Source organism: Esox lucius, chromosome 15 (assembly GCF_011004845.1).
Source record: "Esox lucius isolate fEsoLuc1 chromosome 15, fEsoLuc1.pri, whole genome shotgun sequence".
NCBI lineage: Eukaryota > Metazoa > Chordata > Actinopteri > Esociformes > Esocidae > Esox > Esox lucius.
This window is the reverse complement of record NC_047583.1, coordinates 27,152,286-27,177,913: the sequence shown is the minus strand read 5'-3', so window position 1 is coordinate 27,177,913 and position 25,628 is coordinate 27,152,286. Positions and strand designations below refer to the sequence as shown.

The 25,628-nt window shown below is 47.7% G+C and overlaps 1 protein-coding gene across 2 annotated transcripts in view; it reads left to right on the top strand.

Annotated features, from left to right (window-relative positions):
- ccdc88c (coiled-coil domain containing 88C) overlaps positions 1-25,628 on the top strand; it is a 56,144-nt gene that overhangs the window by 17,408 nt on the left and 13,108 nt on the right. For both annotated transcript variants that reach the window (XM_010878647.4, XM_013137411.4), the window contains exons 4-22: positions 8,018-8,087; positions 10,142-10,200; positions 10,988-11,071; positions 11,435-11,575; positions 11,671-11,867; positions 12,017-12,098; positions 12,637-12,795; positions 13,419-13,565; positions 13,727-13,871; positions 15,966-16,147; positions 16,597-16,734; positions 16,842-17,126; positions 17,263-17,808; positions 17,934-18,173; positions 19,396-19,523; positions 22,653-22,794; positions 22,904-23,083; positions 23,481-23,642; positions 23,857-24,134. In XM_010878647.4, coding sequence (XP_010876949.2) covers positions 8,018-8,087; positions 10,142-10,200; positions 10,988-11,071; positions 11,435-11,575; positions 11,671-11,867; positions 12,017-12,098; positions 12,637-12,795; positions 13,419-13,565; positions 13,727-13,871; positions 15,966-16,147; positions 16,597-16,734; positions 16,842-17,126; positions 17,263-17,808; positions 17,934-18,173; positions 19,396-19,523; positions 22,653-22,794; positions 22,904-23,083; positions 23,481-23,642; positions 23,857-24,134 — 3,365 coding nt within the window. The remainder of the gene's footprint in view (positions 1-8,017; positions 8,088-10,141; positions 10,201-10,987; positions 11,072-11,434; positions 11,576-11,670; positions 11,868-12,016; positions 12,099-12,636; positions 12,796-13,418; positions 13,566-13,726; positions 13,872-15,965; positions 16,148-16,596; positions 16,735-16,841; positions 17,127-17,262; positions 17,809-17,933; positions 18,174-19,395; positions 19,524-22,652; positions 22,795-22,903; positions 23,084-23,480; positions 23,643-23,856; positions 24,135-25,628) is intronic.

Sequence of the window (25,628 nt, the reverse complement as noted above, 5' to 3'; positions counted from 1 at the left end):
ATAGCTTATCATACTACAATACATGATTTCAACAAGCTTTATTTCATTCAGGATACATTTAGGATTCAGGATTTATAAATAGATGATTGTGTAGTTATGTTACTTGTGTGTAAATGTCCTTTGTATGATACTCCAATACTCTGCTAATTTCAACCAAACCTTGCTCCATGCATCCATCTATTTGTGTTCTCTGTTCTAATTTCACCAAAACCTTGATCCATGCATCCATCTCTCGGTGTCCTCTGTCTATCTGTTTTGTACAGTGTATTTGCACAGGCAGTTCTCCATCCCCTTCTTTATCCTTCAGTTTTCTGTAGTATATGTCATCCTCTGGTTACCGAGCTACCTGCAGAAAGGCCTGGGTGACAAATTATTTACCACAGCATAATTAGAATTCAGAGGCTCTGATCGCTACCACTGAAGCTCTGCTGATGTAATAGTCAGTGCAGATGGAGTATATAATATATATATTATATTATAAAATGTAGGTTATTCAAAACTTCCCAGACAGCTGTTGATGTTAAAATCTGTAGATCCAGAGGGGCTCCATATAAGGTGTGTAGACAGTGCTTCTAGGGGAGAACTCCCCCACAGGGAATATGGGGCAGTTAGCTTGGGTGATGGGCCGTAAACATTGAGGGAATTGGCAAGGGTGTGTTGTGTGTGTCACATGATTGAGATACACCAGTGCTCATGGTGTCTGTGATATAGTTTTGTTGATCATTGATCACAGCCTGGAGAGTTCAGAGGGCAATGGGTGTGTTGTCTAAATAGGTCACTGGTATAGGATGGAATTACTCACCAGACTGCTCTGTTCAATTTGTGATTTTACTGCCTCTGTCAGCTTCAACCACACAACCGAAATTGGAAGTGTTATTAGGCTTTTCCCTACTTAACATGGTCCTTTAAACACAGCCTTTAGAGAAATGTTATGAAGCTTATAGCGTCTTTATACTACTATTTGGAAAAGAGATCCATCCATCCATCCATCTTCTACCGCTTATCCGGGGCCGGGTCGCGGGGGCAGCAGTCTAAGCAGGGATGCCCAGACTTCCCTCTCCCCAGACACTTCCTCTAGCTCTTCCCGGGGGGACACCGAGGCGTTCCCAGGCCAGCCGGGAGGACATAGTCCCTCCAGCGTGTCCTAGGTCTTCCCCGGGGTCTCCTCCCGGTGGGATGGGACCGGAACACCTTCCCGGAAGGCGTTTCCGGAGGCATCCGAAAAAAGATGCCCAAGCCACCTCAGCTGACCCCTCTCGATGTTGGAGGAGCAACGGCTCTACTCTGAGCTCCTCCCCGGGTGACCGAGCTTCTCACCCTATCTCTAAGGGATCGCCCAGCCACCCTGCGGAGAAAACTCATTTCCGGCCGCCTGTATCCGGGATCTTGTCCTTTCGGTCATGACCCAAAAGCTCATGACCATAGGTGAGAGTAGGAACGTAGATTGACTGGTAAATCGAGAGCTTCGCCTTGCGGCTCAGCTCTTTCTTCACCACGACAGACCGATACATCGACTGCATTACTGCAGAAGCTGCACCGATCCGTCTGTCAATCTCCCGTTCCATCCTTCCCTCACTCGTGAACAAGACCCCTAGATACTTAAACTCCTCCACTTGAGGCAGGCACTCTCCACCAACCTGAAGTGGGCAAGCCACCCTTTTCCGACTGAGGACCATGGCCTCGGATTTGGAGGTACTGATTTTCATCCCCACCGCTTCACACTCGGCTGCAAACCGTCCCAGTGCATGCTGAAGGTCCTGGTTAGAAGGGGCCAACACGACAACATCATCTGCAAAGAGCAGAGACGAAATCGTGTGGTCCCCAAACCTGACACCCTCCGGCCCCTGGCTGCGCCTAGAAATTCTGTCCATAAAAATTACAAACAGAACCGGTGACAAAGGGCAGCCCTGCCGGAGTCCAACATGCACTGGGAACAAGTCTGACTTACTGCCGAAATGCGGACCAAGCTCCTGCTTCGGTTGTATAGGGACCTGACAGCCCTTAGCAAAGGACCCAGGACCCCATATTCCCCAAGCACCCTCCACAAGATGCCGCGAGGGACACAGTCGAATGCCTTCTCCAAATCCACAAAACACATGTGGATTGGTTGGGCAAACTCCCATGAACCCTCCAACACCCCGTAGAGGGGTATAGAGCTGGTCCAGTGTTCCACGGCCCGGACGAAAACCACACTGTTCCTCCTGAATCCGAGGTTCTACTATCGGCCGTATTCTCCTCTCCAGAACCCTGGCATAGACTTTCCCGGGGAGGCTGAGAAGTGTGATCCCCCCTATAGTTGGAACACACCCTCCGGTCCCCCTTCTTAAAAAGAGGGACCACCACCCCGGTCTGCCATCCCAGAGGCACTGTCCCCGACCGCCACGCGATGTTGCACAGGCGTGTCAACCAAGACAGCCCCACAAACATCCAGAGACTTGAGGTACTCAGGGCGGATCTCATCCACCCCCGGTGCCTTGCCACCGAGGAGTTTCTTGACCACCTCTGTGACTTCAGCCCGGGTGATGGACGAGTCCACCACTGAGCCCTCATCCTCTGCCTTCCTCAATGGAAAGACATGTCAGCGGGATTGAGGAGATCCTCGAAGTACTCCTTCCACCGCCCGACGACATCCTCAGTTGAGGTCAACAGCTGCCCACCTCTACTGTAAACAGCGTTGGTAGGGCACTGTTTCCCTCTCCTGAGGCGCCGGATGGTTTGCCAGAATCTCTTCGAGGCCAGCCGATAGTCCTTCTCCATGGCCTCACCGAACTCCTCCCAGGCCCGAGTTTTTGCCTCCACAACCACCCGGGGCTGCAGCCCGCTTGGCCTGTCGGTACCCGTCAGCTGCCTCAGGAGTCCCACAAGCCAACCAGGCCTGATAGGACTCCTTCTTCAGCTTGACGGCATCCCTTACTTCCGGTGTCCACCACCGGGTTCGGGGATTGCCGCCTCGACAGGCACCGGAGACCTTACGGCCCACAGCTCCGAGCGGCCGCTTCGACAATGGCGGTGGAGAACATGGTCCACTCGGACTCAATATCTCCAACCTCCCTCGGGATCCAGTCGAAGCTCTGCCGGAGGTGGGAGTTAAAGATCTCTCTGACAGGAGACTCGGCCAGACGTTCCCAGCAGACCCTTACAGTACGCTTGGGCCTGCCGAGTCTGTCCAGCTTCCTCCCCCACCATCGGATCCAACTCACCACCAGGTGGTGATCAGTTGACAGCTCCGCCCCTCTCTTCACCCGAGTGTCCAAGACATACGGCCGCAGGTCAGATGAGACGACAACAAAGTCGATCATCGACCTGCGGCCTAGGGTGTCCTGGTGCCACGTGCACTGATGGACACCCTTATGCTTGAACATGGTGTTCGTTATGGACAAACTGTGACTAGCACAGAAGTCCAATAACTGAACACCACTCGGGTTCAGATCAGGGGGGCCGTTCCTCCCAATCACGCCCCTCCAGGTGTCACTGTCGTTGCCCACGTGGGCGTTGAAGTCCCCCAGTAGAACAATAGAGTCCCCAGTCGGAGCACTTTCCAGCACCCCTCCCAGAGACTCCAAGAAGGTCGGGTACTCTGCACTGCGGTTCGGCCCGTAGGCACAAACAACAGTGAGAGACCTATCCCCGACCCGTAGGCGCAGGGAAACGACCCTCTCGTTCACCGGGGTAAACTCCAACACATGGCGGCAGAGCTGGGGAGCTATGAGCAAACCCACACCAGCCCGCCGCCTCTCACCATGGGCAACTCCAGAGTGGTGAAGAGTCCATCCTCTCTCAAGGAGTGTGGTTCCAGAGCCCAAGCCGTGCGTAGAGGTGATCCCGACTACCTCTAATCGGAACCTCTCAACCTCACGCACTAACTCAGGCTCCTTCCCCGCCAGCGAGGTGACATTCCACGTCCCTAGAGCCAGTTTCTGTGTCCAGAGATCGGGTTGTCTAGGCCCCTGCCTTCGACTGCCGCCCGATCCTCTTTGCACCGGCCCCTTATGGTCCACTCCTGTGGGTGGTGAGCCCACGGGAGGGCGGCCCCACGTCACCCGTTCGGGCTGAGCCCGGCCGGGCCCCATGGGGGAAGGCCCGGCCACCAGGCGCTCGCATTCGAGCCCCAACCCCGGCCTGGCTCCGGGTGGGGCCCCGGCTGCGCCATACCGGGGCGACGTCACGGTACTCAAAATGTTATTCTTCATTAAGGGGTTTTGAACCGCTCTTAGTCTGACCCGTCGCCTAAGACCTGTTTGCCTTGGGAGACCCTACCAGGGGCATATAGCCCCAGACAACATAGCTCCTAGGGTCACTCGGGTACTCAAACCCCTCCACCACGTTAAGGTGGCAGTTCTTGGAGGGGTACCCCCGTAACTGTTCTCAGTAGTATGTGATAAACAACCCACACATCCAACCCACACATTTCTAGGGATGCACTGAGTCTTGCAAACTTTACACAAGAAAAGCTCAAAAGAAGCAAAAATGGTGTTGTTTCTGAAGAGTGCAGGATGGACCGAGTAATGTCACACAGACACTTATAAGAGGCCTTTTCTAAAAGAAATATGATCGAACAGATAAATTGCCTTATATCTCACAAGGTTGTGCTTGGTTCTGCCCACTCACCTTACTTAGCCCAGAAGCTGTCGTTTGTAATCTTGACTTTGTTATGAAATCACATTTTTGAGGATACCGTACCGCCCATAAACAGCTGTGGTGGCATGGTAATGTTGTCTGTTTTGGGTGTGGTCTCTCTTCCCCTGCCAATACATACCCATTGAGCTCAGGAGATACAGCATAAGCAATGGGCTATGTCTAAATTAAATTGGATTATAATTGTCGGTAGCCTAAATGTCTGATTTTGATTGCCTGTATTTTCTTCCAGTTACACATTTAAGTGTGGAGGGTGTACTTAGAAGCAGCTCCGGCAGAGTGCATGGAAGCAAGAGTCAGGGTTTTCATGTGGTGGTCAATACTCTGTGGGTGACTTCCATGGAGTGGCTCAGGGTTTAAGCTAATTAACACATCCACTTCGGGACACACTCTTGACTTGTATGATGCAGTGATCCACAGTTACTTAATAAAACAAGCACAAAAATCTAATTACAAATCCCACATCTATCGTTGACAAAGAAATGAACATAATTGACAATTGAATGTTACATATTTGGGTTTTGTATATGTGTCATATGTGATATCAGATGTGAAGAAAATACACCCCTATCAATTCTTTTTGAGTGAAATTGCACTCAAACTCAAAAATAACAAAATCAAATGATCTCTCTAGTTTTGTTTTGTGCAAGTAGGGAGGCTCTTGTGAATGCTTAAATTGCAGGATGGGAATGGAATTAACCAAGGGTCCACTTGGGATTTAACAAGAGAAACTGTTAGTGAGGGAGAGGCACTCTTGCAGGAGCAGATCTAAGTGATGGTGAGAGGCTGGATGAAAGGGGACCAATGGGGGTTTTGGTGCCTGGGGAAACTCTGATTGACGTTACTGTGTCCAGCCCAGCGCTGTAGTGGAGCAACCCAGCCGGGTTCAACACTCCCCTGCTGGTCTAGTGGGCATGGGGAGGCGGGGAGGAGACTGGAGCTCTCTCTCCCAATGTATCTGTCATGGAGATTCCCATTGAGGTTTCACTTTTATCTGTAGCGCTAACTCATCTGATGAATGTTAAACACTGTGTACGACACCACTGCCTGAGCTACATGGGAGAATGCTATTCAAACACCAAACGGTCAAGACAAAAGTGAACAATACACAACCAGCAGTAGAACCCTTGTGACCCACATTGTTCCTAGCCTGCTGGACTGGCGCATTGTTCTGCATAGCAACATGGGAAGGGGAAACGTGACCCCGGCTTCAAAGGGACGTATCCAACATTTCTCCCCGCTGACGTTTTCACCCTCATCAGATCTTTCCAAGTCGTTCCTCCCGAAGGTTTTGCCGGAATCTTAATGAGCCACAGATGATGGTGGTGGTGGTGGTGTTGAACGTTGTGTCCCCTGCACGCCTCCCTGCTTAAACAAAGGTGGATTTGATGGAAATCGAAAAGAGATGGAGAAAGAGAGAACAGGAGAGCAGTAACTTCAGTACCGGAACATGACCTCCCTTGCAGGCTGAAATCCATCTGTAGTCCTTCATCAATAATGCACGCCGGCCTTATTTTCATTAGCGTATCCCAGCCTGTCAGTCTATTGTTCTCCAATAACCTGGCTGATACACCGCGCTTATGTGGGCATACTAATAGCAAAGCGACTTTAACAGTGTCTCATTGTCCTGGACGTTATTTTCCTTTCGGCAGCTAATGTATATGTCCCAGTGCTGGAGAAACAACATGGTTTGGATTGGCCAGGAGACAACCAGGCAACTAGAGAATGTTTTCCAAATGACACCCTGTTTTATAGTGCAGCACTTCTCACCTGAGTCAGTTGATGTTGACTGTCTAATACTGTGGCTAGGAGACTGTTTAGCAATGCGTCATAGCCAGTATACAGTGCAGCTTGACACATCCATGGGGTTAACTGATTGGAAGCCTTACTCAGAGCTGTAATTGCTCCTCAGGTTCTTCTCGACCATCGCCGGCCTACTGATATTATGGGTCAGGCTGGTGTAGACTTAATTAACCTATCATCAAGCCTTTAATTTGAATCAAGTGTGTGAGTGTTAGGGCAAAACCAAAAACATGCACCCCTTGGGGTCCCCAGCGCCAGGTTTGGGAAACACAGGGATTGAAGTTAAACAGGTTGAGAAATATCGGACTCTAGTGTGACACTGTTAAGGTTTATGGCCATGAGGCTCCTGTCCAGACATTATGCTGATCTCCCAATATTAACTCCCCAAAAGCATCTGTGACTGCCTCACTCATTTGATTTGACTGTTATGTATTCTACTAATTATTTGGGCTTTTGAAATATCCACCCAGCTTTTCACCGCAGACCGGTAACCTCACCGCAGACCGGTAAGCTATGGAAACGTAACCCCCATGGGCGGCACTGCGGAGGTGCTGCCGATGTAACGTGAGAAGCCTATCAAGCAGGCAGCCAGACGCTGCTCTTTCAAAACCCACGTCGTCCTCACAGGGTTCGTAGCTGAGTGCATTTCAGACGGAGAATTGGGGCGTGTTTTGGTGTCGGAGCGGTTTCTCTAGATGACTTGGGTAAGCGATGGAATGCTCAACGTTTTTTTTCCACCCCAGACAATAGAGCCGGTCCTGGGCCTCTGCCAATGGTCTGCCCTGACAGCAGGGACGGATAGTGAATCTGGTCATCACCCCTCTATGCAGGCGGCCCTGCTCTTCTCTTGCGGGGGGCCCAGAAGCCCCCCCCCGCCCCCCCGTCTGTCTAATCCGATGCCTCCAGTAAGCTGTCTGGGGAGGTGGGAAAGAAAGCGCCCATGATGTCATTATAACATCTATCTTTCGCTGTTCTTGTTGGGTCAGGATTTTAAGCCACAAATTTTTTGCGCATGTCAACAAAGGCCTGAGGTCATTTGGGCGTGTTGGGTCTTGTCTACTGTGCGCTGTGTTCAGGATTGTTACCAAGGTGTCCATTGTGTCCCATGTCAGGCCCACTCTGTCTCGCAGACGCACGGTGTGACACAATAGAAACCAAACAGTACCTGGTCTGCATGGACCGTATGCAATGGTGTGCCTCCTTTTAATGTTTGGGATGGAATGTGTTTTTCCAGACCAGCCCGTCATCTCTGTCACCACGACAGCTAGCCGCTACATTGACTACTTTATTACCCCCCCCCCACCCCCAATGTGTTCTCTGCAGGCTGAAAACGGGGCCGATTTTCCGTCGAGATTTCCTGTCCGTCTGTGTTTGTTAATGCGTGTTTTCCGTTCCCACCTTGTCCCGGGTCCCTGGCGGAGCTCTGTAAGCTACCTCGCCCCCCCCCCCCCCCCCCCCCCCCCCCCCATGTCCACTGGACTCCGCGTCCTGTTCCGGTTGGAGGATGGAGCTTCGGTGTCCCTGCTCGCATCTTGCTCTCGGTTAACCCTGTTAACGCGATGTGTGTGTTTCTTTTCAGGAGCATCTCCAGCAGCTGATCCTGATGACCCTGCCCAATGTGCTGACCATTGCTAAGGACCCCTTGTCAGGTAGATGAATTGGGAGTTTGTCACTGTTTCTATCACTGATCAAAACTCCCTCTGCAGGTGACATGGTGCGACGTTGAATCGCAGTAAAAATCCCTGCGTGGAGTTATATTAACAACAGCATGTTGTGAGGTCCCTGGCATTATTTGTTTTTTTTTATGTGGCTCCTCCATCTCAAATTCACACATGCTGAAAACACCAACTGCTTGTTAAACCACCCAGCACTTTCCAGCGCACCCTCTGCTCGGTAACAGTGCCTCTGCTTTGGTTACTGTACAGTGCCTCTGCTTTGGTTACTGTACAGTGCCTCTGCTTTGGTTACTGTACAGTGCCTCTGCTTTGGTTACTATACAGTGCCTCTGCTTTGGTTACTGTACAGTGCCTCTGCTTTGGTTACTGTACAGTGCCTCTGCTTTGGTTACTGTACAGTGCCTCTGCTTTGGTTACTGTACAGTGCCTCTGCTCGGTTACTGTGCCGTGCCTCTGCTCGGTTACTGTGCCGTGCCTCTGCTCGGTTACTGTGCTGTATGAAGCCCGTTCTACGTGGGGCGTGGAGGATACACATGTTCAGGTCTTTTTCTGGGGTCAGGATGTGGGAATGGCAGGAAGAGCCCAATGGAGCCCACTAGTCAGCCGTTCTGCTCCCAGCAGGTTAATCGGTGAGTGCTGAGTGTGTTGGACCTCCAGCCTGGTGTTGACAGCCTCTTCAGTCTCACCTGATATCAGAGAGGGCCAGACTTGATATAGTGGGTATGTGATGAAACATGAAGTGAACCAGAAAAAGTGCTGTCCAGTTTTATTGCCCCTGCTTGGTGAAGGAAAATATAAGTGGGAAGAAACAGAATTCTTCAACAGTTTCATCTGAATTTTAGGTTAAATTTGTCTTAGCTGGAATGTTATATCAAGCACATGAACAACTGTGTTTTTTTTATATCATGTCTTTCCCAGTTATATTAAGCACTGTACAGTGACAGCTGGGGTTCATTCATAAGGCTGCTATTGAGCCCTGAGCCCATTTGGTCTCACCAGTAAAACCACATTTTTATGAGAAGGAAGAGTTGTGTTTTTGCGTAATCTATTGAATCGCTGAACTCTGTCACGAGATTACATCTGCAACGAAAGCTTCTGAAACTCTAGCTTGCTCGATAGCTGTATATTACTAACACTCTGCAGTCTTCATATATTCGCTAAACTGTTTGCATGACTGAATTAAAAACAACAGCAGTCATCTGTCTTTTATAACATAGTAGAGTATCTCCTGTTAAATGACATTAAATAGGGTCATCCTTGTGTTTGAAATGTCCAGCTTCAGCAGTGGACAATGTTGTGCTTCTGTTAGCTGGCCTTTCATGCACTGAGCCACTTGGCGCCTGCACTCATGTTTTGCATGCTGGTTCCTGCAACTGTCTTTCACACACAGAAATAACTTTTTATCAGGACTCATTGTCCTGATTCTGTTTACCTACTGAATGCCAAGTTGATTCGATCTTGGCCTGATTGGCCTGTACAAAACGTGAAAGTCAAAACCGTGGAAACATGGAATTGCCTCAGGAAGCCGTTCCACTTTCCCATGTGCAGATTAGAAACCAGGAGAAGCTCCTCTCAGGGTGACACCAGCGCTTGCCTGTTTACCTCTTTTGTCTCGTTAGTTGGTCTCAGTGGAATAAGGGCTGGGTCACAGACAGTCTCCATGGTGATGTGACACACGAACACAACCGATCCTAAACAAACCCTGTACAAAACAAAATAGTCCAAACCTTAGTGAATTGTATTTCATTATTAATAAAAGTTTGCTTCAGCCTCAAAAAAATAAATAAAAAATATACCAACATTATTTGCGTTGAGTCTAATGTAAAGATTGACTCACTAACTGATGATTCCTAATCAAAACGACAGGGATGTGAGAGGTAAACCTTCAGCCTACTAGTGTAAGAAGCAAGGGAAAGGACAGATGATGTTTGGAATTTGGTGCCTGCCTCTGGGATTTCAACAAAAAATAAACAAAAAATCACAATTGAATGTCTTAATTGTTGGTCTTTTCTCTTTCTCTTTCACAGTGAAGGGCATGGACGAGATGAAAAGGCTGCTGCTTCTAATCCTGGGTTGTGCTGTACAGGTAACATTGCATTTTGGAGCACGGACCTCTGCCTTACAAGACTAACCTGACGGAACAAAATGTTTTCCCGACCCGCCTAACTGAGACTTAATCTAGAACCCGATTCCCATATGAACACAGAGTTTGTGTGGAGGCACTCAGTCAGTATGTTGCAAATCCCTGTATCATAATATCAAATCTGCCCTGACAAATAGTAACCCCACCTTTCACGTTTACATCAGGAAGCTGCAGGGGCATTACTTCACATGTCTGAACAAATCCCTTAACTGAGACAGTGGCCTACAGTGGAGCAACAATGGCCTGTCATCAATATTTTTCAAGAATTCATTTTCAAATAGACCTCTAATGAAATCAACACGTGAAATATAGCAGTAGCTTCACCGAGCAGGGCAGAGGCTCTGAGAGGTGAAAGGTTTAATCGTGTGTCTTCTAATATAGCATTCTTTCTCTCTGTTTAGTTCTCTATTGTCTTTGTTTCCCGTTGCCTGCACTCTCCTCCGTTTTGCCTGGTTTGTTTGTATACTGTTTTTTGTTGTTCATGGGAAGGAAAGGGATGGAGAGATGGACAGAGAGAAGGAAAGTTTTCGGTTGTAGCGTGATTTTACATTTTACCAGTATTTTTTTTAGTTCACAACAGTTGTCTCCATTATTAGGAAGGAGGTCGAAACCAAGCTATATTCTATCGAATTTAAAACCTTTTCATCTGGGATGTTATTTATTATGGTGCTCTGTAAAATGTGTAAGTAAAATGTTTGCCAACTTGGTATGTCGTTTTCTCCATCTGCAGTGTGAGAGGAAAGAAGAGATCATTGAGAAGATCAAACTGCTTGACATTGAGAAGCAGGCAGCCATTGTCTCTCACATTCAGGAGGTGAGTAATGAGTGTTTAGGTGTGTTCACAGAGGAGGCACTTGTTTCTGCGTATCAGCCTTTTTTTCTTTTTTTACACTGAATAGTTCTGAAACGTTGCACTTCCTTCGTCTACATCTAACAAACACACATTCAGATCTACACTCCCACACATTTTAGCACAGAGGTCCTTGCACTTCAATTTTTGTTCATGAACTTCTTCACATAAAAACCTCTTATTTGTAGGCTTACGGTAATACATTCCTTTTGAGGGTGTTGTGAAATTTACAGAAATAGAAGGTAGAAAGCACTTAACAAATTTGGGGTTCTTCGGTGTAGTACTTATTATGAATCTTTGATCGATATTGTCCATCTACTCCATCAGGTGACCCATAACCAGGAGAACGTGTTGGACATGCAATGGCTGGAGCTGCCAGACGTGGCCGCTGAGGAGCTGGACCTCCTATCCCGGAACATGGCTCTGCACCTCCGCAAAATCATAGATGAACGAGATGAAAGTGCAGAGGTTGCTATCTAAGGCGGAACTGAAAAATGTTAAAACATGAATTTTAAAATTGTACAACCCACATTTTACATAAAGCCCCCTCCACCCTCCTCCAGGTGATCGTGGAGCTGACCCAGGAAAGGGACTACCTCCAGTCCCAGCAGCCCTCCAACCACCTGGGTTTCCCCAGTCCTGAGAGGACTAACCTGGGCTTGGGCGGACCTGTCTCCCTGCTGTCCAAAGAGGACCGACAGCACCTGGCTGTGGAGCTGGCCGACACTAAAGCCAAGCTGAGACGTTCGAGACAGGAACTGTGAGTCAGGTTAACAGAACAAGGCTGAAGCATTTTTAGTGTTTGATTTTATTCAGACCAGTTCATTTCTCTCAGAAACACATCTTCACTCTAGATAACACCGTTGACATGTAGACATGCATTGATCTGTCCACACTTGTCCCTGTCAGCGAGGAGAAGACTGAGCAGCTGATGGACACCAAGCACGAGTTGGAGAGACTCGATCTGGAGATGCAGAAACTCAAGCAAGAGGTGCCCTCTTTCTGTCCGCACGGGGTCTCCCCCACCCCCTATGTTGACCCTCCTCTCTCTCTGGATCTCTCTCTGTCTCTGTCTGATCTCGTATATATACTCTCCCCCAGCTCCTTCCTTCCTGCCACCCCTCCTTTTCCCCTCCCACTCACTCTATCTCTCTATATTCCCCCATGCCCCACCCCTGTTTCCCTTACTTACGTAATCATTCACTAAAACCCAACTTTCTCCTATTTCTCCAGTCAGTGTTCAGGGCATTTTGTGTTTTGACCACTAATGACACGGTGGAAAAGCTTTTAAAAAGTCACTGTTCTGACATTTCTCAGTGGTGAGAATTGTAGCTGATGTCACAGAAAGCCAATTACCATTTTAGGATACTCAGATGGGAGCAGGATATTCTCCCACGGAAAGGCGGACACGTCATTTAGTCCTGACCACCAGCACGTCGCGTTCCTCGCACAATTTACCCACCTTTCGGTTGGTCGCTACAGCGTCGTGACCTCCCGGAGACCCAGACTGTGTCTTTGCCCCTCCGCAGAACCAGCAGCTGCTCGCCGAGGCGCGGTCAGTGCGTGCCTATAGGGACGAGGTGGACGCTCTGCGAGAGAAGGCAGCCAAGGTGGACAGGCTGGACACGGAGCTGTCACGCTGCAAGGAGAGGCTAAACGACGTGCACTTCTACAAGTCACGGGTCGAGGTGATCTGCGCCCAACATAACATCTATTTAAAGACGCCATAATGTCCACACACAACGTCCATGTGTATAAGTAAAATGCCTTTTCGCTCACACGTCTTGGTTGGGTAGGGACACTGGTTATTTTGGTTGTTATCGACACAAATCCACGTATGCATACGTAAAGGCCGTCCCACCCTGTCAAGACTCGTCAGATACATGATCGGTGGGGCGCCTTAAGTCCCCCTGAGACCCATAACCCTTAGCGGCATGTCTTTCATGTCTGAGTTGGTCCAATCATTTCCACTGCGTTGACTGGGACATTGACTGGAACCCCTGCTGGCTCTGTCATAGAGGAACAATGGGGCGTACTGAGCAGCAGAATGACCGGGCAGACAAGCCGCAGAGGTTTAATGGGCTCCTTCAGACGGGCAGCTGTCGGAGGCAGGCCTCAGACTCACAATGTGTCAAACCTTTTCACCGTGGGCCTGTTTGAGAAGGGCCACGTCACAGTCTGAGCCGAATCCCCCGGTCCTGTTCCCATCCCTGCCAAACTGCGCCGCGTCTCGGCCGGGCCGGCCTGCGCCGCGTGCTGTAGGGCGTCGCGTTCTCCGTCTGATTGTGTGTCTTATTCTGTGCGTCTCCAGGAGCTGAGGGAGGACAACGTGACCCTGATGGAGACCAAAGCGATGCTGGAGGAGCAGCTGAGGGCCGCCAGGGGGCGCTGTGACAAGCTCCACGAGCTGGAGAAGGAGAACCTGCAGCTGCGCTCCAAACTTCACGACATGGAGATGGTGAAGAGAATCAGTCACTGGGCGTCTTTAACATGTCGAGAATACCAAGCCGTTTGTGTCTCTGCCCTAGTGGGTGGGACTGAGGGTGTGACGAACATACCTCGTCACCCAAGTTGTAGAGGTTGTGCCGGTTGTGTCTAACTCGTGCCGTCCCCTTGCAGGACCGGGACACGGATAAGAAGCGTCTGGAAGAGCTGGTGGAGGAGAACATGCTGCTGGAAATCTCTCAGAAACAGAGCATGAATGAATCTGCCCACCTGGGCTGGGAGTTGGAGCAACTGGCCAAGAACAACGAAAACAACGATAGTAAGAGCACGTTCTACGTCTCATTGTGAACGCGTCTCCGTTATTTAGCCGGAGCTCACGCTGGGGTTTCCATCTCAAGTGTGCTCTGGCCTTGAAAGCAGCCTCTGTAGTAAAACACAACATTTTAATACAACATAAGAATGTTCCCAAAGATCTGCTAGAGGTCGTATCAGGTTGCAGTTTTGTCAGCTAAAAACAAGAAGCAGCTTTGGTTGGCGCGGAGTCCTTAACAATAGACCATTCAGTGGGGGAAACAGTGATTCCTGTCACGTCGCGCTGAGGACGGACTCAGGGTTTGGCATGAGTCCATTGTCCCATCCTGCCCAGTGTCAACGGTACATGCTAGTGACCGTAGTGTGGAGGTGTGGGGAACGTTTTCCTGGCTCAAGCTTAGCACCATTTGAATGCCAATCGATTTTTTTTTTGTTGCCGACCAGATGCATCCCTTCATGGATTCAGTTTACCCTTGGTCAAAAGGATACGACGCGCAGGGTAATGACGCGCAGGATAATGATGCGCAGGATAATGCACCATGTCAGAAATCATGTTTTGTCTCAGTATGGTTCCAGGAACCTGACCATGATGATGATGAAAATATAAGTTTACTTGAGTAGCCTGCTCAGTCCGCAGTAATTTGAATGGAAATGTTTTATTATTATCAGCAAAAAAGAATGGACCCCTGTGCAATGTTTCCAAGACCTTTCACAACCCATGTCCCAAAGAATTCAGAAAGTGGCCAGCACATACTAGATGGGTCTGTTGGAGCCCTGATACAGTCTTATAGGTACAAATATACCAGTGCATCTGTCCCCTCACGGTTAAAGATTGTAATCCAGGAGGTCTTTCCTAGTTTGAAATGGAAAAACAAGACTTTCATAAAGAAAAAGGCCAGCTTAATGGGTTTTTTGGTAGGCTGCTCAGTTTGGGGCTTAAACGACACACACATCATGGTGATTCCTAAGTACTTTGATGATAACATCTATTGGCTTGTTTGGTAAATGGACTGAGGCACTTTGGTTGCTTACTTGGTCTTGAGGATACCATTAGTTTTATTTTCATCAGCATCTCCCTGAAAAGGATTGTTAGACAACATTAAATGATTCCTCCTAGTTGAGAAATGTCATATACACTTTGTGTTTTGAAACCGTACTGACCACCAAGTACTCATCCTCTTGCAGTAGCTGGTAATAGAGTTTTAGTTGTGCATGCAAATGCCCTAAAGACAAGAAAACTGTATACGTTGGCATTCTTTTTAAAGTCTAACATGTTCATATTGTGCATTCCATACATTTTTACAAAGTGTGTCGGATGAATTCTGAAGTATACGAAGACAATGACCCCAATCATTCTGTCATTGCATCTTGGATGTTTGTTATGTCCTGAAAATAGCTACAGTACAGGGCTGTCAGAGCATGACCAGAAAATATAGCCATCATCTGATGGGTTCAAGGGGTCAAAGACTTTATTGCTTGCAAAGGTTATGCAACCAAATACTAAATATGGGTGCTTAGTTTAGAGTGTATAGTAATCTATCCCTAATCTTTTATGGCCGTTAAATTGGGGGGAAAAAAAGTTTCATGATGGATTGATTTATAAATAGGGTAAATAGTTGCCATTTATATGTGGTGAAACCAATTTGTACAAAACCCCCCCAAAAATTCACACAATTTATATTTTAACTTTACAGGATGTGGAGAAAAAATGCTTTACTGTCATATTAATTTCATAGGACACATCACCCATTGATGGCTGTTTGTAATGAAATGACTCATCTCACTCCTCTGTAAACTACTCACAGAGAAGTGCTGAATCTCCTGTCAACCCATTGCTTAGAAATCTACAGTGTTCCATTGCTAACTTGCTTAACAAAGAAACTGGCACTTAAAATGAATGTCAGTGCTGCATGTAGCCTCCCTCAATTCTCGACAACTCTACCACAACAATCAAATTCACAGAACATACATATACAAAATTGTCTTTTGCTTCTGTCTTTGCACAGGGCAAAGAAACAATTACCATTTTTTTTTTTAATGGATGGAAATGTAATCACAAACAGAAGTGAACGAGCACGCCGTCTCCCTTTCCTCTGCGCAGCGCACAAATCATTCGTTTTTGAACTGAACGAGTCCACGTCAAGCCGGTTGCTGAAGCTGGAGAAGGAGAACCAGAGTCTGCAGAGCACGATCCAGGAACTCAGACAGGCTTCCCTTAGTCTGGAGGAGGGCCAGCTACACACCCTGGAGCTGGAGAGAGAGAACCAGGGCCTCAGCAAAAAGGTACTGTAACCGCACACAAACTCGTGCACAAAGACCTACCGACTTCCACCCACAAACAGACATGCGAGGTAGAGCATTCTGATGCATGCACTGATTGATCCACGCACCTTGAATACAGAAAGGAAGCCAGAATACGTGTCCCCTGTGCAGTTCTCTGCTGGTCCCCCATGCCCCATTTAGACACACTGCAGTATTCATTGGCATTCTGTTCTGTGGTGCAGTTAGAACACGTGGGCGTGTGTAGAGCAGCATATACCGACCGCAGCCTTCCTCTGATTGTAGCACACGTTGACCCGGCACAGGTACGGATGTTTTGAACGAAAGCGTCTCTCACGCACGTTTGCGACATCTGACCCCTTCGCGGCGGGTCAACTGAGGTCGCGCATTCCGCGCCCTCTGCCATCTTTTAGCACTCGTCGCCCATTGTGCGTCTCCCGTCTCCTCTGCAGCTGGAGCGTCTGCAGACCCTGCTGGACCAGGAGAAGCAGACCACCCAGGACATGGAGGGCCTCGGGGAAGACCTGCTCAGGGACAAGCAGAAACTGCAGAAGGCCTTGGAGACTGTGCAGGCAGAGAAGGAAAGACAGGTACGCCCCCGCGCTGCTTCGGCTCCAGGTTGTTGCTGACTCCGTGCGTCACTTTACCGTTGCGCGCGACCACTAACCCGGCCGACTCTCTCCATGCGCGTTCTCAGATCTCCGAGTTGGAGAAGGAAAAGGAGCACCTGAGCCAGGCGGTGGGCTCCCTGCGCCAAAGAGCCCAGGCAGACAGTGAGGCCCGGGTCAGGGAGGTGGAAAAGGAGAACCGCGTCCTCCACCAGACCATCACCGACACCGGTTCCAAGGTGGCCCGGCTAGAGGCCCAGGGCAGGCAGGCTTCCAAAGAGCTGGAGACACTGAGGGAGAGGGGAGAACGCTGTGAGGAGCTGGAGAGGGAGATGGCTCGCCTGGAGAGGAGCAGGGAACAGCTTCAGAGGGAGGTGAGTGAAATCTTCTTTGAACCCGTGCTTGTTTTGTAGCTTTTTTAAGGACCGTTCTTCTTGCAGAGATTCAAAGTCACCTTCCACTGTGTCGAACGCTAAACACAAGGTAACACAACAGTGAATGTAATCATAGGTGGCATCTCTGAAGATCACGTGCGACCGTGCCGAAACCCTGGAGCGAGAAAACGCCACCCTGGAGCAGGACAACAGGAGGCTGAAGAAGCAGGTGGACGCAGCCCAGAACCTCAGCCTGCGCCTGGCCACCCTGGAGAAGGACCACAGTCTCCTTGACCTGGAGAACCTGGAGCTCCGCCGCACCGTGGAGTCCCTCCGGCCGGCTGCCGTGCGCTTGGCCCAGCTCCAGCAGGAGAACGGGGAGCTGGAGAAGGAAAGGGAGGAGCTGGCCCGGTCCGTGGAGGAGCTAAGGAGCCAGGCGAAGAGGGCGGAGCGCCTGGAGTTAAGCGTCAGCAGCTTGGGTCAGGAGAACCAAAGGCTCCAGCAGAGCCTGGACAACACCTCCACCAAGATCCAGGGGCTGGAAAAGGAGCTGAGGCAGTCCGAGGCAGAGACAGGAGGGCTGAAACGAGAGCTGGAGGAGGTGCGGCTGGCGGGGAAACGCCTGGAGGCGGTGGAGAAGGAGAAGAGGGGGGTTGAGCAGGAGCTGGGCCAGTCAGAGAAGGTATGTCAGTGAATTTCAGTGTTTTCTAGTTGTTTTTTATGTACTCCTGGCTGCATGGTAAATATCCCCACTTGCATTAGAGTTTTAGAGTAACTGAACTTATTTAAACTGAATTATTTTTTAAGGAGAGGAAGCAGCTTGAGAAGGAGGCACGGAGGCTGTGGCAGCAGCTGGAGGTGAAGGAGAGGGTGCTGGAGGAGAGCTCTCTAAGGCTGGCCTCCCTGGAGAAGGAGGGCTTCGCTAAGGAGAAGGAGCTGGAGAGGTTGAGGGAGGTGACTGGGAAGGTCAAAGAGCTGGAGAGGGAGAACAAGGAGCTGCAGAAGCAGGCTACCATTGACAAGAGGACCTTGGCAACACTCCGAGAGGTATATAATCTATGGGGAGAGTTTGGAGGAGAAAGTACAGTGGTCTCCAACTGGTAGTTAGCAATAGCTTACCGTCCAAGCATGAGAAGATCACCAAACTATTCTAAAAGTACATGCAATTTTAAAATGTTCCACCGCAAGCTGTCACATACATAAACATTTCACAAGAATCAGACACAGCAAGCTCCCAACTACTGTCTCATGAACGCACCACTGGCATTATCTCATCCTTGTTCAGCCTTTATTGACAGAATGAATATCTGGCAGTTCATGTCCAGAGACGTAGCCCGTTATTGTCTGCGTGGGGTGGGGTTTGTCCATTGGTCCATGTGTAGCCAGTTTTAGTAATATTGAATTTCTCCAAAACCTTCTCAAAGTTGCAGAGCAGGCTTACTTGGCAGAGGAATATCATGAGTAACTATTTACATTGTCATTATTTAGCTGATGCCCTTATCCAGAGCGACTAACAATACCGCAATACTGGTTGTGTGCATTTCAGACTTGGTCCCATGTGGGATTCGAACCCACAACCTCTGCCGTTGCAAGTGCCATGTTCTACCAAATGAGCTGCATGGGACCAAATATATGTTGTTGTTTTTGTAAATCTTGCCATTAAATGAGCAGCAGCAGAACAGAACCATCATTAGACCTCAGCATTCCTCCACTATATGCACAGCAAAGTCCAGAGACACTGTTGAAGAGGACTTAGTTTTCTTCCAGAGTTAAACAAATGTGTCTGGTGATGTTATTCAATCTCTAACATGGCCTCAGAACATGCAATTATGATGTTTCTCTATGAATAGTGTCAGTGAATAAAAAAAAACAGGAAAAATAATTGTACAGCAAGGATCTGGGGAGCTGCAAGGGAGAGGGGAATTATAATAGAAAGTTAAGAGAAATGTGTGGCTCTGGTTGCTACCATGGTGGGAGACCACTGACAACAGCCTGCACACACTACATATGATCAAATTATACATACAGATACATATAGATGGAAACCAGTTGCAATAGACGAATACTGTATGTAAAAATGCACCAGTGGATGTATGAAGACTAGTCGAATCGATCATGGATGATTAAGAGATTCAAGGGTTACAGAATCGTGTGTTTATATATCCTGTCTCTAGATTTGCCTTTCTGCTTCAGCGGCCTCTAACATCCTCACTGTTGGGTAGACCGGGCTGTATAGTGAGGGTTATATTGTGTGATCTGTCCTGCCCAGGACCTGGTGAACGAGAAGCTGAAGGTGCAGCAACAGTGGAATGAGTTGGAGACACTGAACCATGAGCTGGAGAAGATCGGTCTTAACAAAGAGAAATTACTGCAGGAGGAGCACAACTGTGATGACAAGTAAGAGGCTTGTCGCTAAACAATACCAGCACACATCCAATCGCCTTCAACTAAATCTAGACTACCGGTATGCCGTCGTCATGTGTGCCTGACTTTGTAGAATGGGGGGGGGGGGGTCTTTCTGGTTCTATTCCCTCAGAATATTTTTGCTTTATGGTACAAATATTTTGTAATTTCGTATCTGTCGGTATCAGAAGAATCTTAAGACATACATGATATGTAGGCCTCTACGTTTTGAGATTTGTAGGAATGTGTAAGTCCACAGGGGGGCTTCAACATCAGGCACTCAGTTAGGGTTAACTGCCTTGCCCAAGGTCTGACAATGGTGATTGTCACATTTGACAAATCGTTTTGATCTATCCTGTATTGTGCAGGAAGTCATTGAAGTTTTTTCATACAATAAATGTCTGAACAATGCAATGGACAGATAAAGGTTGTCAGACAACAGGCTAGCTAAAAACCGAAGAGTTCTAATTTACTTAATGAATTAAGATACTTTTTGTGATAGGAAGTGTGCGGAATCAGCCAAACGTTTGGACACACTTTCCCATGGGTAAATGTGTCCAAACGTTTGACTGGTACTGCTTGGTCAGCTCTAATGTTCAGACTCCAGTTGGCATTGTACCTCCAGCGTTTAAGACCCATAGCCTTTATTATAATGCCTTGCCATTATAACCCTGCACACATGCCTCTAGGCTTTTTGTAAGGGGACCAAGAGTTTTAAATATTCTGTAATATGTATTTTGTGTTTATGATGTGCTAAAATGTTTTTTGGCCCCTTATGAAAATGTGTGTGCCCAAAGTCCACTTTAGATGTGGAACATGGATCATTTGGGGTTTTGGGTTGTAAAGCTGAAAGTGAAGGGGCTTTTTATTTTAAGCCTGTTTCGCTTAATGGACACTGCCCAACCTCCTGACCTACCTCCCGTACCAGGTAGAGAGTGCGAGTCCTGAGTTTTGTTTAAACCAGTGTTGAAAGTGTTTTATCTGACATTTCTCCAGCTTTTTGGGGCTTTCTATTTCTACTATATTGTTCAGTGATAGGATGAACACATTTCAGGCATATGCCCTTTTGGGTGGCAATTCATATTTCTTTGTTTTTATACTGATTTTACATTATTCTTATGAACCCAGTTTTCTAACAAGTAGTTGTGGTGTCGTCAACTTTAACCCCCCTCCTCTGTCCCTCAATCAAAAACATATGGCCTGGTAAGCCAAGGAAGACCTTTTTAGTAGATGACTGAAGAAGGCTCAGCATAATTAAGAAAACTGTCTGACCTATTACAAACACTCAGATGCATATCATTTGCAAAAAAAGGTCTTAGTCTTCAGAGGTCACGAAAAAGGCGTTGTAGACAGATGAGACAAATTATTATGTAACGTGATGGTAAGAGGAAAGTGTGGACAAAATAAGGAACTGTAAGAGATTCATAGCCTAAAAATGAATCTGTGAAATGTTTGTTATTTCTCAGACAGAGGCTGCCCCTGGATCTGCCTCACTTGAAGCTGTAACTGTTGATGACAGCAAATGCCTTTTAAGGCAGTGCTACATCATACTGAAAGACAGTGAACCTAATGATATTTCTATTGCAATAAAATGTTTGGGACTTTCCATAGAAGATACCAAGTGTCTTGTGGGGACCATAGGTTTCCCACTTTATGTGGACATAAATCTGTCCCAATACCTTTAGTCTCCTGAAATAGGGGGACTATATATAAAATGTACAGACACCCTCAAAAAGCTAACAAAATATACTTTAATCCCATAGTATTTGTTCTACATCAATTCAAGATGTTGAAGTACAGTGGGGAGAACATGTATTTGATACACTGCCGATTCTGCAGGTTTTCCTACTTACAAAGCATGTAGAAGCATTTTTATCATAGGTACTCTTCAACTGTGAGTTACAGAATCTAAAACAAAAATCCAGAAAATCACATTTTAGCATTTTATTGCATGACATAAGTATTTGATCACCTACCCCACTCCCCACTGAATGTGTGTGAGGGCAGCAGAAATAGTTTCAGTTTGAAGATAAGCCCCCTGACAATGTTGTTGACTCTGTGTGTCTGTCCCTGAATTCCCCTTTCTAATGGGCTCTGAATTACCCTAGCAGCATGTGTGCAGGGCTCTGTTACAGCCATTTTCTTGAGACTGTGTACAGAATGGCAACATAACAGGCAAATATTGTGTGGCTTGCAAAAGTGTAATTTTCTCTGGAATGTTCTAGTCCTGCTGGGCGAAATAACACACAGTCACTACGAGAACCCGGGCCGTTGTTCAAATTGGATTGTTTTTCTGTTTAAACTTTCTGTTTGATTTAACCCTGCCTGGAGAGCTGGTTGGCTGAAGTCATTTTTAGGACTATTTTGCATGAGACAATTTTAACGAAGTGCAGCTAAAGTATTTGAAAGAAATCAAATGCTATTCATATGCCGGTTGTGTTGAAGCAAGCGTAGCAGGACAGCACTTTTGGAATGTTGAACTTTACACTTCTCTGACCTAAGTCCTTTCTGTGGGAACAGAAGATGAAAGAAGACACTTTGAAAGACTTCTAAGGCTCACACTTGTTGAGGTTTTTCTTAGTATCTGACTCTGAGGATATGATGCTAGGAGGCACCTTTCAAAAGTTAGAGACCCAGGCTTGTATCACCCAGGGGGGTTGCATTCAACAGAGAGCACATTCCTTCTCCAGTCATTAGTGGTCAATGAAATTCAAGCTGCCGCTAATCAGTCAACGCCAGATGAATTCACTAACCCAACTTACATTCCTACAGACCTCAACTAGTAATTTCATGTGTTCACCACAAGCCCATGCAGATATTGGGTTTCACCTATTGGTCAGGGTTTTTCAGAAGTTTCCCCTCATGCTTGTCAGTGACTCATCCTTAGCACTGTTTTGAAGTAATATGGTTGTAAAACATTAAAACATGACCTCAGCAAGAAAACCTTGTCTTCAAATCAATATCCATTAGAATTCCTTCAGGCCTTTATCTGCCATATATGCGGTTTCACACGTGCAGATAACTACAGACAAAGTTTTTAATTTAAATCACAGGTCGTTTGTGTCTGAGATTTTCCGTTCCATGTGATGTGACATTAACAACAAACTGTTTGCCCCTTTACAGTAAGTACAAGATATTGGAGAGTAAGATCGAGTCAACTCTGAAGAAGACACTGGCGATCCGGGAGGAAAAGATTCAGGGCCTGGAGTCTCGTCTGGAAGAGTCCAGCAGTCTCAACCAGCAGCTACGCACCGAACTCAGCACCGTATGTAGTCGCGTTTGCACGCTTTCACACGTCACATCTGCCCTTGCGTATAACGCGCCGGTCTACGGTCTCGAAATCCAACGCTCCTCCTCTGTGTCGCGGTGTCCAGGTGAAGAAGACTCTGGAAGCTCTGAGGCAGAGGCAGGAGGAGGAGGAGGCTCACACCCAGAGCTCCCCTCAGAAGACGGCAGGTCCGGGCCATGAGAAGGAGAAATGGGAGACTGAGACCAGAGAGGCCACGGCAGAGCTCCTGAAACTCAAGGACCGCCTCATCGACATAGAGAAGAATGTGAGTGGAGTTCTTCATGGTCTGTGTTTAACCCTTAGGTAGCCGGACACCGATGTCCTTGCATGACAATTCAGCAGTTATTTAGACTGTATAAGGAGTCCCCAACAAACATGTATAATTAAATGTAAAATCAGTTTATGTTCATTTCTGCATTGTGAACAGCTTACACTAAATGGAAACACATGTCATCATTTTCCATTTCTTAGTCATTTTGAAAATGTTCAAAGGAGTACTATGTGCAGATTTGTGGGGGGCTTTTTAAAATTTATTTTTATAATGTAGAACTGTCGAAGTGGCGCACTGGCTTTCCCTGCAGGGACGTACGAAAGCATTTGGCAAGCCCATGCGAAGTGTCCTCTCATTGTTCTTTCTGACCCGGTCGCACATTTCCCTCTAGAATGCCACGCTGCAGACGGAGAAGCACCTACTGAAGGAGCAGCTGAGGCAGCTGGACAACCAGAACAGTCAGCTGAATGCCCAGAACGTGGCCCTACAGAGGCAGTCCTCAGGCCTGCAGGAGCACAACACGGCGCTTCACACGCAGACTGCCAAGCTACAGGTAGAGGGGCTCCGCTTCAGCGTGTTGCTAGAGCTGCTGTGCTTCACGCTCTCTCTGAGCTCTGGCTGTTGCTTTGTTTCGTACCCACCCGTTCTCTCATTCTTATAGACTCCAACCACTGTGTGTCCCTTATTAGAGCTGCTGTGCGGTGTGAATGTGAATGAAAACCGGCATCTTTTATTTAATAAAAGCCATTTTTGTCTCGCCATCTCAGGTGGAGAACTCCGCCCTCAATTCTCAGAGCGCCTCCCTCATGGCCCAGAACGCCGTTCTGCAGGGCCAGGTGGGGGCACTGGAGAGCGAGTCGGAGGCGTGGCAGAGGCAGCGTGAGGAGGCGCGGCTGGGCCGGGAGAGTGTCCTTCAGGACCACGAGCGCCTGCTGAGCGTGCACGAGAGGCAGGCGGCGGAGTACGAGCAGCTGATTTCCCAACACGCCACCCTGAAGAGCAGCCAGAGGGCTCTGGAGCAAGAACACCGGGCACTGGAAAACAAGTGAGTCAAACCTTGACTGGCCACGCCCACACAGAAGTGACCCACCCACACATGCTAAGGATTGGTGATATGGCCTGAAGAAATGTCTCGCGACATGGCAATTCATTTTGGTAACCACGTAACCCAATCACCGGACCAATCTTGAATGCCATTATGTGTTGGAAAACCTCAGCTGGCCACGCCCACACAGGAGTGACACACCCACACACACTCTAGGGATGGGTGATAGCGGCCTGAAGAAACCTCAAAACAAGGCAATTTGTTTTGGTGACCATGTAACCCTGTCACCAGACCAAAACTTTATTACAAATGCAGTATGGAGCTGAAACGGCTTGTGGGCTCTGAGAAGTGTTCTTTTGTTTAGGTTGACGTGCGTTAACGCCCTTCTGACGTGACTATATTACGGGGGTGAACATGTCCCCACACTGTGGTTAATTCAGGAAATGGGGACATGTTTTGAAGACATTTAGGGATTTTTGGCTTGTTTTTGCACATTACAGTTGGGGTGAAGTTACTGTTCGAGTTTGTATTAAGGTTCGTTTAATATTAATGGTTAGATAAGTTTTTTTCATGGTGCTAAATTCACAGCTCTCACTTAGACAGTAACATCTGGGTGTGTGGGCTTGTTTTTTTACTCGTGAGAAACGGATGTTCACTGTGCTGCTGTAGTATGCCATGGTAAAAAGGAAAGTGAAGGCCAAACATAAACATATGAAAACAGGCATAAGAAAATAAAATGGGCAAATGAAAGGTTGAAAAGAGCACTGGGTTTCACAACACTGGTTTCTGTCCCCTGATTTTTCAAGTCAGTGGAGTTGTCCTAGTCTGTGGCCTTAGAGGTTGTGGAGACTTTCATAACAGCGCTGCTTCTGTTTAGAAGGGAAGCAGACTAATAACATCTCTGGCTCTCCCTTATGAATAATGGACTCGCTTGGGGTCAATGTTGAGGCCCATGGATTAGAATAGTCTGCCTGTTATACCGCCAATGGCCTAATCAGCTGGGATATCAGATGGTCCACGGCCAACCTCTAAGGTCTGTGTGGAGTCATTTGGGGCATGCTGTAGCAAAACGTACAAAACAATGTTTTTCAACTGGAAAACGACCACGTGTGATTGTTGTTGGACGGGTTGAGGCGGTTCCTCCCTGTGGCAGGTCTTTCTGCCCATAGGGAAACAGTCAGGGTTTTCACAGAGAGGATTGTGTGCCGGGGGCACTTATGTGTCCGCTTTGTGATTGGATGATAGAGATGCTATTGAATAGTTTTGTTACATGCTTTTGTAAAGCTTCTTTTTTTAACACTACTATTAGCAGGGGGGAAAGTAAAATAAATATATAAATGAGGATCAGACAGTCACACTAGGAATATATATAGGTTTGAGGTTTTACTGTATTAAACGCGGAGAAAAGCATCCTAAAACTATCCTTAAATCAGAAGAAGGTAGCTAATGGGGACATTAAATTGTTTTTTTAATCAAATCTTGCTGTTTTTATAA